The sequence below is a fragment of the Chanodichthys erythropterus genome, chromosome 9, assembly GCF_024489055.1.
Source record: "Chanodichthys erythropterus isolate Z2021 chromosome 9, ASM2448905v1, whole genome shotgun sequence".
In the NCBI taxonomy this organism is placed as follows: domain Eukaryota; kingdom Metazoa; phylum Chordata; class Actinopteri; order Cypriniformes; family Xenocyprididae; genus Chanodichthys; species Chanodichthys erythropterus.
In genome coordinates this window covers 33,376,140-33,397,157 of record NC_090229.1, presented here as the reverse complement: position 1 = coordinate 33,397,157, position 21,018 = coordinate 33,376,140, and the positions used below count along the sequence as shown (strand labels likewise).

At 35.9% G+C, this 21,018-nt stretch overlaps 1 protein-coding gene across 1 annotated transcript; it reads right to left on the bottom strand.

Moving 5' to 3' along the window:
* Window positions 1-266: 266 nt before the first annotated feature.
* Window positions 267-19,993, bottom strand: ddx51 (DEAD (Asp-Glu-Ala-Asp) box polypeptide 51). Its single transcript, XM_067394029.1, has 16 exons — window positions 19,417-19,993; window positions 18,669-18,991; window positions 16,112-16,302; window positions 15,876-16,026; window positions 15,564-15,709; window positions 15,084-15,155; window positions 14,887-14,993; window positions 14,030-14,138; window positions 12,931-13,073; window positions 9,022-9,196; window positions 8,813-8,928; window positions 7,597-7,713; window positions 4,601-4,702; window positions 4,439-4,502; window positions 2,706-2,840; window positions 267-590 (listed from the first exon to the last, which is right to left on the bottom strand). The coding sequence occupies exons 1-16, from the start codon at window positions 19,437-19,439 to the stop codon at window positions 564-566; spliced, it is 2,001 nt and encodes a 666-aa protein (XP_067250130.1). The 5' UTR covers window positions 19,440-19,993; the 3' UTR covers window positions 267-563.
* Window positions 19,994-21,018: the final 1,025 nt, after the last annotated feature.

Genomic DNA, 21,018 nt, shown 5'->3' with positions numbered 1-21,018 from the left:
TTGACTGAAAACCGTGACCCGCTAAACCAGTTAATGAAATACAGAGCTTCCCTGTGTGACCTATTCTCAATTTCCCTACATTAAAGTCTAAAATGCAAGAAAAAACTGCCAGAACAGACATTTTGAAATAAATTTAAAAAAATTTATTTATGATATATATTTTATTTTTTTCTGGATGTTAATAGCAGGTCCTGATTATTTAAATGACCGTAATTTAACATGGATCAAAAACATAGATATTCAACATTCAACCTGATGTCTTGGTATTAAAGCATCACTGAGACAGTCTGGCCCTGCAAAACTGCAATTATTTAAATACATTTGAACAAACAATACTATTAAACAAAATTAAAAAATTAAAAATAAGAGCCTCTTACTGCTTATGTGGCATACAATTTACCGTTTTCAGTTCAAAGCATTAACAAACAAGTTTGAGTCTTTTCAAATTTTATTAAAAACATTTGTAGCTCATTGTACACTATATTTCAGAAATTGAGTTGAGAAACGAGGCGTGAAATCATTCTTCAAAAGGCAAACAGATGTACAGCTCAGTCAATTCCTGCTCAGAAACGCTTCCTCGCTTTTTCCTCCTTAAAAACAAAGATATACCAACATTATAGCATTAAATCTTAAAGTACACAAAAAAAATAAATAAAATAATGTTAAGTTTACTGTAAAAAAAAAAACCAAAAACAAGGCAGCATATGGTGACAATATTTCTGGTATTGTAGAATGGCATATTGGTGCCTGTATATATTCTATAACTTTTATAACCAAAACAGAAAGCCACATGATGAATCAAAGTTCATTATGAGTGGCCTGTCCATAAAACATGGATAGTACTTTAGACAGATGCCCCTAAACATGAGACACTAAAATAATACAATAAACATTAACCAAATAACTCAATAAAATGTAACAGAAAACACCCTAATAAACATTTAATAACAAAAATGAGAAAAAAAAAAAAAAAAATTATTGAAAATATAATCATTTCATGTCGTTTTACTGTTTTTCACAGTAAATTATACAACAATTCATACCTTTTAATTCCATAAACCATAATTTTTACAGTATTTTAAATATAATTAATTGCATTCACCTATGTTGCAAACTTAAACCATTTACAGTTTATAACTATATATGGTAAGATAACATAGTTAACCAATTAACAGACATTTTTAGTCTTTTTCTGTAGAATTTGAGGTAGCGAAACACCATGCATCATTGTAATTCAATTTTGAATTTAAGGATGTGGAATTAAAATGGAACGAAATTCACGTAACTCCTATAGTTTAGTGTAGTTTTTAATACATTTGATCAGTATCATTTAACCATAAACATTAAGATAATAATAGCAAACAATGTTTGAAATGTCGCCTATAGAAATTTAGTTAATTAACTTTAATTTTATGGACAATCATCCTCCCAGAATTTATCCTAAAGCCTTCAAAATGGAGCCAAATATTAATAAATATCAGTAGTTTTTGATTTGATGTTATTATTTCAAAATTTCACTTTGTTGAAAATGTGGTGCTGTATTAAATTTTATATTTCAAATCGACAGTAATGAATTTAATATATTTCTGATTAAAATATTTCTAAAATATAAAACAGAATAAATGAGCAAATTCAATCAAAATTAAATACAGAAACAAATGAACTTTTAATTAATGAAAAATTAATTAGTTATATTTTGAACTATATGATGAACTACTGAGATTCCCCAAGTGGCTTTGTGCTGTGATTTCTCTGAACAGCAATTTAGTAAATCCATATTCCTGTTAGTCCAATTTATAATCACACTCATGAATTAGGAGGATTAAGGGATTCTAAGGGTGTGTTCACACTTGTAGTTTGGTTCATTTGGTCTGGATCAAAGAAGAAAAAAAACATTTAGTCCTGGTCCGATTGGCGTTCAGATTGGCAATTTTATCACCGAACCAAAAGATACCGAACCTAAAGGCACAGGGATACATTCACAACGTGATTTGTCGGATTTTATGACGTATTGCCTATTTTGAGGCAGAACTTACCGAACATCCAAAACAATGTTGTTTTCTGAGATAAATGTGCTCGTTGTGTGTGTGTAGTGGTGTGTAGCCTGCATGTGATGGTATTTTGGCCAGCTGGGAACTCGTGAAGAGCTTATAAAATGTGCAAAGTAGTCAAAACAGCGGCGGGAATCCAGCCGTCATACACACAAATGATCTGCTGTGTGGAGACGCGCGTCTGATGCCTGTCATGGGCAAACTTGCGTCTATGACAAGAAAAACCGACATGCGTGAGGATTCTGTCCATTTTAGGGTCTCATCTTGCTGTTTTTGGTTCGGTTACATGTCTTTGGTCAGTGTTGCGTTCATATATCATTTGAACCGCACCAGAGTTCGTTTGGAAGCGGACCAAGACCCATCTTTTCAGCGGTCTCGGTCCGCTTGTTTGGTGTGCACCAGGGTTCGGATGGCAGCGTTCACACATGTTCAAATGAACCGCACCAGGGTTCCTTTTTAATCGAACCAAACATGACAAGTGTGAACGCACCCTTAGATTCCCTACTGATAAAAACTTGCATAATTCAGGCTCCCCAGACAAACATTAAACCTTGTCCAACAGTAAAAGCACTTCTGTAATCCAGGAATAGGTTTAATCCATGTCTGGAAAACTTGCCAATAAGGTCTCAGACAGCTCTGAAGCTTTGCTTTTACCTTCACAGCTATGCCCAGCTCAGCCAGTGCTTGCTCATAGCGAGCCTCCATGCCTTTAAGATTTTCTGGTTGCACAAGCTGCCTCTTTATGCCAGGACTGCCAGCATCTGATACCATCTTTAAAAACCTTGTTTCCTGAAAGATGAACCAAGACTAAAGGTATTGAAGCACAATTTTTATGACAATCAGTTAGACCCTGTTTCCACCTGGTATTAAGATGTGTTCTGGTTGATCGGATCACGAGTGGACGACACTAAATACAGGTGTAAACGCGGTTTAAAATGTTTTGAGCCGAAAAAGCATTTGACCGGATTGCTTTCGTAGTGTAAACACTCATATGGTTGAATGAGTTTGAACAGCCACTAAAGACCACCTGCTCTCCGCCCACTGACCTAATACGTAAACATTATGGGAAGCACGCTAGACAGGAATTAAAGGTGCCATCGAATTGAAAATTGATGGTACCTCGGCATAGTTGAATAACAAGAGTTAACAGTCGGGGTGTACGCCCCCAATATTTGCATATGCCAGCCCATGATCGAGGCATTACACATGGGCAGCCAGTATTAACGTCTGGATCTGTGCACAGCTGAATCATCAGACTAGGTAAGCAAGCAAGGACAACAGTGAAAAATGGCAGATGAAGTCTTTCTAAATGTTTCGTTAGCATGTTGCTAATGTACTGTTAAATGTGGTTAAAGTTACCATCGTTTCTTACTGTATTCACGGAGACGAGCCGTCGCTATTTTCATTTTTAAACACTTGCAGTCTGTATAATTCATAAACACAACTCCATTCTTTATAAATCTCTCCAACAGTGTAGCATTAGCCGTTAGCCACGGAGCACAGCCTCAAATTCATTCAGAATCAAATGTAAACATCCAAATAAATACCATACTTACGCGATTAGACATGCTGCATGACGAACACTTTGTAAAGATCAATTTTGAGGGTTATATTAGCTGTGTGAACTTTGTTTATGCAGTGATAGAGTCGAGAGCTCGGGAGGGGGCGGAGAGCGTGAGCAATTAAAGGGGCCGCAGCCTAAATCGGCGCATTTCTAATTATGCCTCAAAATAGGCAGTTAAAAAAATGTATTTAAAAAAATCTATGGGGTATTTTGAGCTGCAACTTCACAGACACATTCAGGAGACACCTTAGACTTATATTACATCTTGAAAAAAAAATAAAAAATTCAATGGCACCTTTAAACTTTGTTGGCTGAAGACCAAAGTTTGGTTTGAAGACGAAAAATGTACCAAACACAATGTTCTCTCACCATTCCTGATTTCTAACATATGCTCACAGCATTCGGCGTGATCTTGCGGCTGTCAGAGCAGAAACGAAAGCTGCTGCTCTGTGTATGTTTTTCCATCGTCTCAGAATGCGTTCATATGTAGATTGCGTGAGCTTATTTTGTCCATTAGATCGAAAGATCTGAAAAAGCCCATATGTTTACCCACACATAGACCCTCCCCTCGAAGAAATCAGGACAGAAGTGGATGAAAGTGGACAAAAGAGAAACGGGTATGTGTCTCCCTCGTCTACTTGTGATCTGAGCGACCAAAATGCATCTTAAAACCAGGTGGAAACAGGGCAAAAGAGAAACTTATCACAGTCACTCATAATTATTTATTTGTACATTTAAATTGTTTTTTGCTCATAATAAGATTTGCTAATTGACTGAAACAACAAACAACCAAATCATCAATAATTTATGACAAAAACCTGACCTGCACTTTTAAAAGGAAGGTGAACGCCAACCCAGCTTTCCCTGCTCTCGCTGTTCTGCCCACCCTGCAAATGAAAATGCAGTAAAGATGTGATATGTAAATCATAATCCTGAAATCAAATCAATGGATTTATTGGATTTTTATTGTAATATTTCGACTTGCCTGTGAATGTATGTTCGGACGTATTGAGGAGCATCATAATTAATGACACATTTTACGCCATTGATATCAATGCCCCTGGCAGCAGCATCTGTGCTTATCAACCTAAAATGAAAAACATCAACATTGTTCATCATTACAGCCACACAGAATATATTTATGTATGTAGGTATGTATACATACATACATATTATATACATACATATATTATATTATATACAGTATCTCACAGAAGTGAGTACACCCTCACATTTTTGTAAATATTTTATTATATCTTTTCATGTGAGAACACTGAAGAAATGACACTTTGCTACAATGTAAAGTAGTGAGTGTACAGCTTGTATAACAGTGTAAATTTGCTGTCCCCTCAAAATAACTCAACACACAGCCATTAATGTCTAAACCGCTGGCCACAAAAGTGAGTACACCCCTAAGTGAAAAATGTCCTAATTGGGCCCAATTAGCCACTCCCCGATGTCATGTGACTCATTAGGGTTACAAGGTCTCAGGTGTGAATGGGGAGCAGGTGTGTTAAATTTCAAGGTGTTATTGCTCTCACTCTCTCATACTGGTCACTGGAGGTTCAACATGGCACCTCATGGCAAAGAACTCTCAGAGGATCTGAATTGCTGCTCTACATCAGTGGTCGCCAACCCATCGATCGCGATCGACTGGTCGATCTTTATCACTGTTCCAGTAGCTCGCAAAAATAACAGAAATATGAGTATAAAATACATTACAAAAATACATTACATTTCTCCAGTCTTTGTACTGTATTTTTGTATTTATTTTTATGTTACTTTCTGGAGCTACTGGGACAGACAGATAAAGGTAAATAGTCCACATCATGTCAAGTCTGTAAACGGCCGTTAACAAGAGGCCAGAGACGCTGAAGACAGGCGCGAGGACGAGAAAATTCTGTAACTTGGCAGGCAGAGCAGCTCACTGTTCACGATGCTCGAAATATAGGAAGAAAATATAAATATTGAATTTAAGGTGAGGGATTATGAATTCATCTCTAAAAGGAGATCAGTCTTCAGGAAGATTTCGATGACAATGGCATTTTATTTTCCTCTTACCTCAGAATAAAGTAGCTAATTATTAGCGCATTTCAGCTATGTTTACAGCGGTAACCAAGGAAACACTGTATCATTGCTGCTCCATAAACGCCACCTGCTGTCAGAGAGTGAATTTGTGTCTCATTCAGCCTGCTGTCTTTGTTTCATGCTTTTTTGTGTGTGTGTAGCATTTATAATTTCACAAAGATAAAGTCAGACCGTTCTGTTTTTGCTTTAAATCTTGAAATTAAATCTAATTCAAATAAAAAACAACTGCTCATGCAACGTGCGTAGCATCTTTGTTTGGATTGTGATTAAAAAGCAGTGGTTCCCTCTAATTTGAAATGGCTATGTATTTTTGTTTATTATAATAATATTAATAATAAATATCTGCAACCAGTATCAGAATTGGCCAATTTACTTGTAAAAATAAATAAATAAATCAGAATCTACACTGACCATGAAAAAAATACTAAATACAATCTGGGCTGTCTTTTTCTATCAAGTAGATCTTGTCTTTCAAAAAGGTCGAGGTCAGGGATCTTGAGCTTAAAAAGGTTGGTGACCACTGCTCTACATCAAGATGGCGTAGGCTACAAGAAGATTGCCAAGACCCTGAAACTGAGCTGCAGCATGGTGGCCAAGACCATACAGCGGTTTAACAGGACAGGTTCCACTCAGAACAGGCCTCGCCATGGTTGACCAAAGAAGTTGAGTGCACGTGCTCAGCGTCATATCCAGAGGTTGTGTTTGAGAAATAGACGTATGAGTGCTGCCAGCATTGCTGCAGAGGTTGAAGGGGTGGGAGGGTCAGCCTGTCAGTGTTCAGACCATACGCCACACACTGCATCAAATTGGTCTGCATGGCTGTCATCCAAAAAGGAAGCCTCTTCTAAAGATGATGCACAAGAAAGCCCGCAAACAGTTTGCTGAAGACAAGCAGACTAAGGACAATGGATAACTGGAACCATGTCCTGTGGTCTGATGAGACCAAGAAAAACTTGTTTGGTTCAGATAGTGTCAAGCGTATGTGGAGGCAACCAGGTAAGGAGTACAAAGACAAGTGTGTCTTGCCTACAGTCAAGCAAGGTGGTGGGAGTGTCATGATCTGGGGATGCATGAGTGCTGCTGGCACTAGGGAGCTACAGTTCATTGAGGGAACCATGAATAAGCATAGCATGATCCTCTCCCTTCGGAGACTGGGCCACAGGGCTGTATTCCAACATGATAACGACACTAAACACACCTCCAAGACGACCACTGCCTTGCTAAAGAAGCTGAGGGTACCTAAACCCTATTGAGCATCTGTGGGGCATCCTCAAATGGAAGTTGGAGGAGCGCAAGGTCTCTAACATCCACCAGCTCCGTGATGTCATCATGGAAGAGTGGAAGAGGACTCCATTAGAAACCTGCGAAGCCCTGGTGAACTCCATGCCCAAGAGGGTTAAGGCAGTGCTGGAAAATAATGGTGGCCACACAAAATATTGACACTTTGGGCCCAATTTGGACATTTTCACTTAGGGGTGTAAATTCACTTAGGGGTGTAAAATTTGCAAATTTACACTGTTATACATGCTGTACACTCACTAATTTACAATGTAGCAAAGTGTCATTTCATCAGTGTTTTCACATGAAAAGATGTAATTAAAAATTAAAAATATTTACAAAAATGTGAGGGATGTACTCACTTCTGTGAGATACTGTATATAAAACAGCCTCGACTAGTTGAAGGATGGACATGAAACTTCTCTTTTAATTCTTTTTAAATAAACAAAATAAAATTGCATAAATTATTCTTGAAATGGTTCTTCTCCCTATTTAAAGGGATACACACACACACATATATATATATATATATATATATATATATATATATATATATATATATATATATATATATATTATTTTTGTACATTATTACATTTCGTACATTATACGTACAATGGGATCTTCCCTTCCTCAAAGTCTTTCAGTGTTCTTTGTCGTTCACTTGGGCTCAGTCTAGAGGAAAACTCAGCCACTTCCACACCGCCAAACAGCTTCACCAGCAAATAAAGTCTAGTTAGAAAAAAATACAGATGTTTTACGTTCAGTTGATCACAGCTAAGACCCAAGTTTCTGCACATATTTGTTACTTGTAAATTTCATTGTGTACACCATCTAATCTGTGTGGTTAGGTTTCTTTGATGTGAAAAATCCTTGTGAATTGTTCATGATTAATAATTCACACTGATATTAAAAGGAATTATCTCGGGGGCTCCTTCAGACTCCTCTGAAAATGACTAGGAAGCCTCTGGCTTCTAAAATACCCATACATTTTGAATTTACTACCTAAGATTTAAAAAAAAAAGAAAGAAGAAATTGATACTTTTATTTGGCAAGGATGCATTAAATTCAAAGCGACAAAAGTGGGAAGTGACAGTTAAGTATTTTACATTGGCACAAATTACAGTTCTGAAGGATCATGTGACACTGAATACTAAAGTAATGATGCTGAGAAATTCAGCTTTGCATCGCAGTAATAAATTACTGTTTACATATATATTCAAATAGATAACATTTTAAACTGTAATAATATTTAAAATATGTAAATAATATTTAAAATAAGATTTTAAATAAATATTTAAAATAATATTTAAAATATATTCAATAGAATATTTGAAACTGTAATAATATTTTACAAAATTACAATATTAGTTTTTACTGTATTTTTAATGTGCATAAGAGACTTTGAAAACATTTTAAATAATCTTACAGACCCTGAACTTTAAACGGAAGTGTATATGTGTAAATCATAATAATAATTGACATATACTGTATGGCATATTGCTGAATAAGCAACAATATTTATCAAAATATTATACTAAAGTAATTAATGTAATGTAATGAATGTCATGGAGGGACATCAATAAACACTTAACTAGTGACGTAAAAAAAATGCTAAATTGATTCAGTTAAATGGACAGATTGAAAAGATTGATTGGTGAATATTAACCAGATTTTCAGTTCTACTTCCAGTGCCGACTAGATTTCTATTCAATGCTGCACGTTTTTGTTTTTTTAAATTTGCAACTATTTTAGTCACAGCCTGGAGCCCTGTGTATAAATATGTAAGTCCTATATCTGCATCGTGCTGGAGCTTTAAATCCATCATTACCGGTGTGCTCCTTCTCTGGAGTTTGTGAAGCACAAAGCAGGACTGAACTTGAGCCGAAGTAGGAAGTGAAGGATGATGAGCGGTTTGTTGCTTTGGTTGCAGGAGACGTAATACTCCTGCATAAGACATTCCCATATGTTAAAGGTGTGCAAAGGAGAACTGTACCAGTGTGTCTGATTACAAAATTTAGGAAATGTTGTTAAACTCACAGAGAGGCCCTGAGGAAAGTTAAATGTGTCCTGGCTTTGAGGGGTCTCTGAAAAGGTGTGTGTGGAACTGAAGAGTCGAGGCTGGTGCAGATCCAGCAGTTGTAGTTTCTCAGGGTTTTGTGTGAGGGTGGCGGAAAACAGCAACTTCTGCAGAGGAATCTGCGGTGGAGACAAACTGACATACATACAAACAAACAGTCATAAATATTGAGTCAAGTCAAGTCACCCTAATTTATATAGCGCTTTTTACAATGCAGATTGTGTCAAAGCAGCTTTACATTGATAATTGGTATATAATTTTTCTTTTTAAAGAATAGTGTCAATGCAGGCAGATCAAAAGCACTGTTGAATAATTGTCAAGGATACTGTTGAATATCAAATGTCAAGTCAAATTAAATTAAATTAGGGCTGCACGATTAATCGTATCATATCACGATAACGATATCTGCTTCTCTCGATTGATTTTAAATAATCGTCACGGTATTGGCCCGCTCTATGAAAATGAACATAATTTGGAAATATTGGAAGTAATATTAGGAATTTCGCTGTTTTATCTTTTGAAGTTCCTAAAGGTTTTACCAGTTTTCATAATGTTGATCAGCTAGAAATGATTTTTCTTTACTTTACGAATTTGCCGGGCAATTTGAATCTGGTTTGTCTTATTGCAAACGAATTGTGTTGCTTTAAAATCTAATGTGAATACATATTACAAAGCGCTCACCAAAACCATGTTTTGTATTGATTTACCATCTAACGAAGTTAACATAGTTGGTTAAATTTATTTATTTTATATATTTCTTTATTTGAAAGGGGACAATGTACATTAATAAACATTAAAACAATGTAAATGTACCCGAGTTAGCTCAAAAGTGCTAATTTTCATTGGTAGTCCCCCAACCAGATTTAAACAAGGCAACCTTTAAAAATAATCACAAGTACAAAATCACACACACACAAAAAAAAACCATTATGGTTAATAAATGCAATTAATATAAAAACAATATAATATTTAAATACACACATAGAAGCATTAGTGCCCACAAGTTTGGCTCTCTCTACAAGCCATTTTTTTTGCATTTTTTTTGAATGAAAAGAATGACAAAGACTCTCTAATGGTTGCCGGCACTGTGTTCCATTGCTGAACTGCTCTTACGGAGAAGACGGCCTGAAAAAAGCTGTTTTTCTCCGGGGTATGATGCAGTCTTCCCTCACTGCCCCTCTAGTTACCCTAACCTCACTGGATCTAAAATGTATAAAATCACATAGTGGAGGAGGTGCTAAGCCATACCTAATTTTATAAATTTTATAAATTAAATGTTTTTAAATTTAATTAGATTGTCCCAGGTAAGTAACTGATATTTCCTTAGAATACTACAGTGGTGGTAGTGGTATGGTTTTTTTATCCAGTATTTTTAATGCTTGTTTGTATAATCTTTCTAATGGTTTTATTGTTGTAGAGTGAGTATTGGACCAGCTTATTAAGCAATATGTTATGTGGGATAAAATCATGGAAAAGAAATATAATTTAGCAGCTTCTGTTGACATGAAATCTCTAATGAATCTGAAATTTGCTAAACCGAACTTAATCCTATTACTAACTTTTTTGATGTGAGTTTTGAAATTAAGATTTGAATCTATATATAATCCTAAATATTTATATTCTGTGACGACCTGTAACCTTTCTCCAGATATAAAAATTTCAGGTTCTATATTTATATTATTTTTAGAAAAAAACATGGTAACTCTTTTAGATATATTCAATTGCAGACAGGATTGTTGAAGCCAGATTGAAATCGATGACATGGCATTAGTTAGTTTAGAGGCAACTTCCTCTGCAGATTTTCCATAGGCCAAAATAACTGTGTCGTCTGCATAAATCAAAGTGTCACAGTTCTTACACAGAGATGGTAACTCGTTAATGTATAAACTAAAAAGAATTGGACCTAAAATTGAACCCTGTGGAACACCAGTTGACAATAGTAAGGGGGTAGAATTATATTGGTCAATTCTTACACTTTGTGAACGAGATAAAAGATTAATAAGAGTTAATAAGACTAATATATTTTGAAGAAAAATTAAATGCATGAAGTTTGTGCAGTAAAACTGAATGGTTGACTGTATCGAATGCTTTACGAAGATCGAAAAATATTCCTTGCACGATCCCTCCTTTGTCTACATTTGATTTAACCTTTTCCAGAAAATAACATGTTGCTCTCTCTGTAGAATGATAAGCCCTAAATCCAAACTGCATTGAGTGCAAAGGAAAAGAACTGCAATTAAGATAATTGATGATTTGTTTAGCAACCAATTTTTCAAAAACTTTAGATACTGTTGGCAAAATGCTAATCGGTCGGTAATTAGATGTAAGAAGGGAGATGCCACCTTTAAATATAGGAATGACACTAGCAATTTTCCATGCCTCAGGAAATTTCCCTTGATCTAGTGACACATTGATGATATGTGTTAATGGACCCTTAAATGACTGACCTATTTGTTTTAGCATAAGTGTATCCATCCCATACACATCTTTTGCTCTTGAAGACTTAAGCTCTATAATTGCCTTTCCACATCGGATATAGATACAGATTTTGGATATAGTGGGGGCTCAATTAACAAACCTGAAGTAATGACAAGTAAGTTGTTATATTTCACAGGGAAACTTTTAGCTATGGTATCCACAGAATCAACAAAATACTCATTTAGTGTCTGTACCACAGCAGATGGGTCCTGCAAAAGCATGCCATTAATCTTTAGCTGTATTGAATTATTACTAGAAGAAGTTTTACCTGTTAATTTATTAATCTGATCCCAAGTCGCTTTTGAGTTTCCATGACAATTTTTAATAATTGTGATAAAAAAATCTGCCTTTGCTTTTCGTAGTTTTAAGTCTTTGTGCCACCTACAGGCCTTTTGGGTGAAGTGTAGGTTGGTAAAGAACTTGCAAATTAGCCATAGTTTCATTACTCTTTTGATAGAATAAACATGATTAATAATCGTGATTATAATTGTGAGGAAACTGTGGCACTGGCTGTCGTGTTGATGATTGAGCTCAGTCACAGCAGTGTTTCCCACAAAATTCTGTGAGACTACGGGGAGTGGACCTCGACTGGGGCATTATTATTTATAATACATTATTATTATTATTATTATTATTATTATTATTTGTATTGTTGTAGTTATCATCATTATTATTATCCTTAAGAAAGTTATACAGTACTTTTTTTAAAACAAATGCACTGTAAAATAAATGTAAATGAAACATATTTCAAAATAAGTATATTAATTATTATTTTATTTTACATTACAGAGGTAAAATTACAACAATACTGTCTTAATTTCTTCACTTCCAAGAGTTAAATCCTCAAGCTTTTATTTTGGTGAAAAACAGTAGGGAGACCTTGCAGTTTCTGTGAAAGCAGGTTTACAAATGCTTCTCATAACAAATCTAGTGAAATGCTGTAATTACATTACATCAAAATATGAAAAAGCATAACTGCCGTGTATTAAACTCGCAGCACATGCAGGGATGGAGTGAGCTGCTCTAAAAGACTTGGAAAACATCAGATTATGAGCTGAATTAAAAGGGCACAAAACCATGTTGTGATTTCAAATTTAGTTTGATTGACAGATGCTTTGCCAAAGCAATGGCACAAAACACAATGTTAGAGACCTTTTATGTGAGTGCAAATATACTTTTGAGACAGAATTGATTGCGGTAGGCCACCAGAGGCTTGGTAATTAAAGGGAAATACAGGTCACATGTTCTAGTTGTGACGGGTGTATTACTGATTGTTTGAGCAAGACCCAGCTTACTCAAAAGTTTAACGTTAAGGTATGCACAGACACCATCGAACTGATTGGAAGTGAAAAATGTTTTCCTACTAATGGATAAAGAAGATGACATCCTACCTTGCCACTGTGATTGGTCCAGGCAGTATTCTTCTGAAGAAAGACATCTGTGTGTCACCTGGGTTTCTGTATACTGCTTTAGTCACCTGACTGAGCCAGGACTGATGCATGCTGTCAATCATCCTGTCTGCCTCATCAATAATCTACAACATTAGATTATTTAAACACACTTTATAAACACACACAAGTAGTTTGACTTTAACATCATGTATTGTTTAGGACTTTCTCTGTAGCTGTGAGTAAACTCTCCTCATCCCTAGCTCCTATTGTCTGTGGGGTTCATTCAGGGGCTGATTCTCTTTAATCTGTATATACTTCGCCTTGGAAATATTATCAGGACACACTATATTTCCTTTCATTTGTATGCTGCTGAAAAAGAGCTATATCTTCCTCTGAAATCTGGTCATTCTATTTAGCCTTTGCTGGACTGTCTTGATTTAAAATGTCGTTGGCAAATAACTTACTCCAAATTAATGACAAAACAGAGATAATAATCTTTGGTTCCCCTTAATCTAAATACGGTCTTGTCAATAAACTTGTCCTTCCTCAATCCTCATTTTTTATTCCTCAATACTCACAGTTTAATGTGTTCTTGTTTGAAGGGTTAGTTCACCCAAAAATGAAAATAATGTCATCTATTACTCATCCTTGTGTCGATCTACACCCGTAATCCCTTCATTCATCTTCGGAACACAAATTATGATATTTGATAAAATCCGATGGCTCAGGGAGGCCACTATTGAGAGCAAAGCCACCGAACCTCTCAAGATCCATAAAGGTACTAAAAATATTTAAATCAGTTCATGTGAGTTCAAGTATTCAACGAGAATTTAACAAAAATATCTTAATTTGTGTTCCGAAGATCAACGAAGGTCTTACGGGTGTGGAACGACACAAGGGTGAGTGATAAATGACATTATTTTCATTTCTGGGTGAACTAACCCTTTAATAAATGTATTAGAATGTTCAAAATGTATATGCCAAAATATCTGCCAAAAGCTATTTTTAGGAGTATACTAGCATTTAGATAACCTCAAAGCTAACAGAAACTAATTCAGAGTATGGGTTACTATACTATCATGTCGCTAATTAAACTCACCAGGAATCGTAGGTGTTGTAGACTGAAGTTGTCATTTTTGTTGATGTGATCCACCAGTCGGCCCGGCGTGGCCACGACGATATCTGCCAAACTGTGGCTAATACCTCCCCTACACAAAGATGCAAATAGTTTAACTGAAGTTATTACTTACTTGTAGTTTCACCTACTCTGGGTGGTCATTAGTCACGTATTTTAAGTGAGTCAAAGCATCTATTGTTATCCTACTCTATGAGTAGAGCTGCACAATTTTAATCATTAAAAGATTGTGATCTCAATTCAAACACCCACACAATCTCATTCTAAATGACAATGATTTGCCTGTCTATTAAACCTTTGACAAAATCACACCAGAACATTCAAGTCTGCGTTTGCACTGCCTCTGACCCAGAGAAAGCAGTTAGGCTATCTAGGTATGAAACAGTATTGTTATTTCCGTGTTACTACTAAGATTCATATTATCACAGAAGTACTGGGATAAAAGTTTGGATATAAACACTGATGCCTACGGAAGTGATCAAAATAGAGAAAATCACATTTTGAAAGGAATTTGAGTCCACAAGTGACTGTTAAAACATGTATTTGTCATTGAATCATTCATTCAAGAGATTCGTTCAAAAACGCTGATTCATCCACTAATCAAACCAGCAAAGTATTTATGAGTGAGTCATTGAATCATTCATTCAAACCGATTTAAAAAAAAAATAAAATTAAAATAGACTGCAGCAATTAAAATTCTGTCATAACCTCTAGTAAATTACATGTTATTTCGTTTAGTGGTCTGTTCAGAATCGTGGGAGAATCATGACCTCTAATTGAAACAAATAAGCAGCTCTATCAATTAGCCTACAAACACTCACCTGCTTTCAGAGAGCGCTGCTCGCTCTGCAGCAAATGATTTCTGGCCTGCGATTATGACCACCTTTAGACTGCTGCCCTCAGTGTATGTGCTAAACACCTTTGACACCTGTGGGGTTGAAATCAAGGATGAACAATGAACATAGGCAGTTATGTAGATAATTAATTGATAAATAATCAAGGATTAAAAAATCATTACCTGTTGAGCTAACTCCTTGGTGGGTAGAACAGCGAGTGCACGGACCTCACACACCACACGCTTGGACAATGCCTGCGTTAGCAAACACACACACATATACAGTGCTGGGTAGATTAAAAATTGCAAATTGTAGTCAATTACTGACTCCAAATTACATGACAAAAATTGTAGTTAGTAATGTAATCTGTTACATTACACATTTTAGGTAATGTAATCCAACTACTTTTAGATAATATTTATAATAATATTATTAATATTTCACAATGTTAATGTTTTCCTGTATGTTGATTAAATAAATGCTGCCTTGGATAATAAGAATAATGTTCTTGACAGGTTTCATGACAAAAATCCAAAATATGACACAATGGGGCACGTCTATTCGTCAAAGCACATGTGCTAACCACTAAGTCACTAAGTTCCAATGCCAATCTTTTGGAGAGAGAAATAAAAATGCATTCTAATGCAATTCATTGTTTGTACCTGAATAACAGGTATGACGAACGCCAATGTCTTTCCACTTCCAGTAGGTGCAGAAACACAGATGTCTCTGGGCCTGTAGCCACCAGGACCCAGCAGCAGCCCTGAGCTCACGCTTTCTAGAATGGCAGGGATGACCTCAGATTGAACTGAAAAACACAAACACAGCACAGCACTAGCAACGTCAAGGTCATGAGTTCTTGATCAAACGTGAACACTAAATGAAGTTACTACAGTAGATGAAAGATGATGGCAAATTCATAAATGTAGAACAGAGTTAAATAAAGTTATCCTTGTCAGAGCTGATGTACTTACCTGGAAAGAAGTTCTGTATTCCATTAGCCTCTAATTTCTTCAGCAATATTGGACAGATTCCTGGCACCTGACTGATGGGAATGAGGTTATTCTTCATGTCCCTCTGAATGACGTCAGGCTGGGCCAACCACTGAGGCAATACTCTTCTGACCTGCAATTGTGCAAAAACAGTTCTTTACAAGACATAACCCTCAATACAGTTACACTCAGAACTTAAAGATATTTTACCATGCTACCTTTTGCACAGTCTTCTCTTTGAATCCTCCCAGGATGTGGAAGGCGGTCTGGGAGGTGCTGCTTCCTGTCTCTGCTTGGATCTGATCGATCTGAGGGTCCACAGCTTTTTCAGTCTTCTTACTTTCCTCTGGGACACTTTCAGTTGTTTCTGTGATTTCTACAGACTTCTTATTATCCGATTCATTATCTCCTAAAATGAATGATAAATTTCTGTATAAAGCAATTTCCACAAAAACAGAGTTCGAAATCTTAATAAAGTCTTTTATTACCCAACAAATGCTCAGTTAAAAGAAGTGATTAAAGGTTTAGTTCAATTCTGAATTAAAATTTCCTGATAATTTACTCACCCCCATGTCATCCAAGATGTTCATGTCTTTCTTTCTTCAGTCGAAAAGAAATTAAGGTTTTTGAGGAAAACATTCCAGGATTTTTCTCCATATAGTTGACTTCACCAGGGTACAACAGGTTGAAGGTCCAAATTTTAGTTTCAGTGCAGCTTCAAAGGGTCTTATCTAGTGAAAAGATTGGTCATTTTCTAAAAAAAAAATAAATAAAAAAATAAAAATGTATATACTTTTTAACCACAAATGCTCATCTTGCACTTCTCTGCGATCTGCCACGCATTACGTAATCACTTTGGAAAGGTCACGTGTGAAGTAGGCAGAAGTACCGTGGCAGGGTGAAAAACTCCATCTCATTTTCTCCTCCAACTTCAAAATCATCCAAAAAATGTTGTTTTACCTTTTTTTTTGTAAAGGGCATTTGACTTAGTCTTGCTTTGTAAACACTGGATCTGTACTTTCAACTACGTCACACGTGACCTTTCCAACGAGATTACGCCATGCATGGTGCATCGCAGAGGTAGTGCAAGACAAGCATTTATGGTTAAAAAGTACATACATTTTTATAGATTTTTTTTTTTGAAAATGCCCAATCGTTTCGTTAGACAAGACCCTTTTATTCCTCATCTGGGATCATGTAGAGCTGCACTTGAAGCTACACTGAAACTGCAATTTGGACCTTCAACCCGTTGAACCCCACTGAAGTCCACTATATGGAGAAAAATCCTGGAATGTTTTCCTCAAGAAACTTAATTTCTTTTCAACTGAAGAATGAAAGACATTTACATCTTGGATGACATGGGGGTGAGTAAACTATCAGGAAAATTTAATTTAGAAGTGAACTAATCCTTTAACTTTCAAATAACATTTTTTTGAGCCATTTTATTTTCTATTATTTAATTTTATTATTATTTTATATGAGGTTTGCAATTTTTGTAACTCTGCTACCAAAATTAGAGTTTAAAACAGTTGCCCTGATTTTTAGACCCTGTTTTTTGTGATTTTTTTTAATGACACTGACAAATAAATAGTATGCAGACACAACAACAAAAACAATATGGTAGAACTTATGGGTAAACCCAGCCTGATCTGCCGGCGATTGGATTTCGCCCGGCAACTCAGTCTGGAAACCCGTACATTCATTTCTACTGCTTCCGTTACACTTTTGCGGGAACCAATCACAGACTGGCTTATCCACCTTGCTTGCTATTGGCGTATAACACGATGACGATAGAGAAGCGACAGCAAGCACGATCGTCAATCCAATACCTTTTAACCTCTCGACGATGCTGAATGACTTCTTTAGATTAGCAAACAAATCGCTCGAGTGGGTGTAAATACCACTCACTTTCATGTTTTTTTGCACAACCTGCAAAAATTGCTCGATGCCATTGCTGCTTCTGCAAACCGCTGATCAATGCTACAAACCAATACAAACTAAACCTGTCTGGAGTTTTCGCATCGCTCTGCAAAGTACGGATCACCCGGATCGTTGACCTGATTGGTTGAAGGACTATCCAATTGCGTGACTAATGCTCGTTGATCACCGCTTTTGTGAAGTAGAAAATACATACAGACTCCCCAGACCAATGTTCAATTTTAAATTGAGCTTGGTCTGGTGATAGCCAGACAAGGTAGAACTGGTAACAGTGTTGCAAATTTCCTTGGTAGCTGTTTTGGAAATGTTGATTTGTAGCCACTGAAATATGTGTATTTTATTTAAAAAAAGAGAAAAAAAAAAGAATTTTTTCTTAAAATAACTTTGGTAACTGGGTCAAGTATTTGAGCTTGATAAATAGAGTAAAACACTAAATTAGTGTAAAAATTGAGAAAATTTCATATTATTTACTTGTCTTATTGTTATGCTGCTGCTGCAAAAAAAAAAGATTGAATATGAATGTTCAATTTATTAATGCAGGAAAGTCAATGCAGTAACAGGGCTGCAAAAAATGTGGCATACAGCTAAATATAATATTTTGGCATAATATGATATGCCAAATTTTGAAATGTCATATTCATAGCTACTTTTCAATGTTCATTTATCTAATATATTTGGGATTTAGGAACATGGGATTTATGACTTTATTGTTTTAAGAAAAGCAATGATGGAATACCCTATTTTTTTTTCTAAAAAGTGCCAAAATATTTTAAGCACACCAAATCAACAAGATCGACTACTTTAAAAAAAAAATCAAAGATTGTAAGTCAGCATTACCTGTATTGACGCTCTCATTTTCATTGGACACTGTTTTAAGTTTTTTGTGTTTTTTCTTCTTTTTAGTTGAACTGGCAGCTTCATCATCAAGATCAGTTTTTTTAACATTGTCACTCTTCTTTGTTTTATGCTGCACTCCGTCAGCCTCTTGCCGTTTTCTTTTCTTTTGTTCTTTATCACTCTGATGGTGGTCATTATCTTCTTCAGCTGTGTTTGAGATGCTCTGCTGTTCTCTGGCTTTGACCTGCTCCTGAAGTTTAGCCAGCAAAGCACTGGATCGAGACTCTCTGCTAGATTCACAGTCCTCCTCCTCCCCTAAATACCTGATCACAGGTAAACACAATAGACAGGGTGTCACACCAGATGATGGGTTGATGACATAACTTTGTTCAACACAGATTTTAGGTTAAATTAGATCAATGTATAATTGAAAAGCCATATTTTGTCCCCGTTTTATATTAATGTATGTTTTTCATTCTTTAATTCACCAATTTACTTGAATAGCTCTGCAATGTGAAACTCATTTAAAAATATAAATACTTAATGAAGTCACATAATTATACAATTAGTTAAGTAATTTCAGATGAAGTGTAAAGATAAACAGAGAATCATATGCCAGACTATACAACTGAGAGTGAGAGTCATTACTTATGATTAAACTGGCCAAACAATTTACTCTAAGAAGTTCTGTGCCTGTTAACTAAATGTGCAGCGAACAACATATACTTTTAATGTAATATATACATACCTATTTATCATAAATAGCGCCATATTGACTCCTGGCTTGTGTCAGTGCCACGAAGACCTTTATTTCACTCACTTACAATTATGATAACTGCCTGTATTCATGCACAGCTTTCATAAACGAAAAATTAAACCGTACAGTGTACAGTTCTGCTGACCATGTGGGATCCTCCCAAGAACTGTTTTGCAGTCGCGAAGTGATGACGTAGCGAACCCTCACAGAAATAACAGGAGAGCAGAATGGCGATAGTCATGATACCATCTCTGATGATACTGGTCGCTGGTTACCACAGACGTAGTTTTTAAATGTTTCAATAATTTTCCTATTCTAAATCTTCGCTGTTTATCATTATTTACAAATCTAGATCGTGTTGTCACGTGGAACCAAAGACTATAACGTTAGCCTAATGTAAAGGACCGATCGCATTTGTTTGTGATTACTGAATAAGTATTTCAGTAATTTTTGTCGATTACTGGTGTTTAGTATAAAAACACCGTTAAGAATCATTTGAAAACTGCCTGCGACCGAAGAAAAGGACTTTTGGTGCGGCTCCTGAGCCGTCGAGCGCCCCCTGGAGGAAGAACTACACAAAAACAGTACGTAGCAATATTTTCGCTCAATTAGAGCGCTAGATGGCAGTGTTTATTCTTTTTCTTTGATTAATGTCTTGATAAATTAACTAAAGGATTAGTTCAGTGTAGAGTGAAAATTACCCCATGATTTACTCACCCTCAAGCCATCCTAGGTGTATGACTTTCTTGTTTCTGATGAACACAATTCATGAAATCACCCTGACGCTCCTAAGCTTTATAATGGCAGTGAACGGAAACCACCTGTTTGAAACTCAAAAAAGTGCATCCATCATAAACGTACTCCAGACGGCTCCAGGGGGGTAATAAAGGCCTTCTGAAGCAAAGCGATGCATTTGTGTGAGAAAAATATACATATTTAACAAGTTATAAAATAAAATATCTAGCCCCCTCGCAGTTCGCCTTCCGTATACAACTTCCGTGCACCGCCATTATAAAGCTTTGGAGCATCAGGGTGATTATTAATAACTCCGACTGTATCATCTGAAAGAATAAAGTCATACACTTAGGATAGCTTGAGGGTGAGTAATCATGTGGTAATGTTCATTTTAAAGTGAACTAATCCTCTAAAGTTTACAAACACTCCACACTGAACTAACAGGGGTGTGTTTCCCAAAAGCATCGTTAGTCAACTAAGGTCGCACATTGCGTCGTTATTAACCCTTACGAAAATTAACCACGAATAATTTATGAATAAAACCAAAAAACTGTTACTATAGTTAAAAGCATGGTAACCACAAATTAACCATAGTTTTATTACACTAACCATAGTTTAACCATGGTATTTGTAGTGAAATGGAGGTTATACCATGGTTAATAGTTCAACGATTCTGTATTTTCCGAAACCCTAGTCCAACCTTTTTTAGTCTATGGTTCCAACGAACATTCGCAAAAGTTGTGTGGTGGAATGACAAAAAAGCAGAATTACTTCTCAGACATGTCCGTAATTGTAACAAAAATAAATAAATAAATAAAAATCTGGAATGACTAGAGTTGATTTCTTCAACGACACATT

Bases quoted from the DNA above. Each gene is read 5' to 3' on its own strand.
- ddx51 (XM_067394029.1), bottom strand. From the start codon at position 19,439: ATGGCGCTATTTATGATAAATAG. The intron at 14,994-15,083 runs GTAATGATTTTT...TCAACCCCACAG, and splicing joins CCAAGGAGTTAGCTCAACAG to GTGTCAAAGGTGTTTAGCAC. The intron at 591-2,705 runs GTAAAAGCAAAG...TTTGTTTTTAAG, and splicing joins AGCTGGGCATAGCTGTGAAG to GAGGAAAAAGCGAGGAAGCG.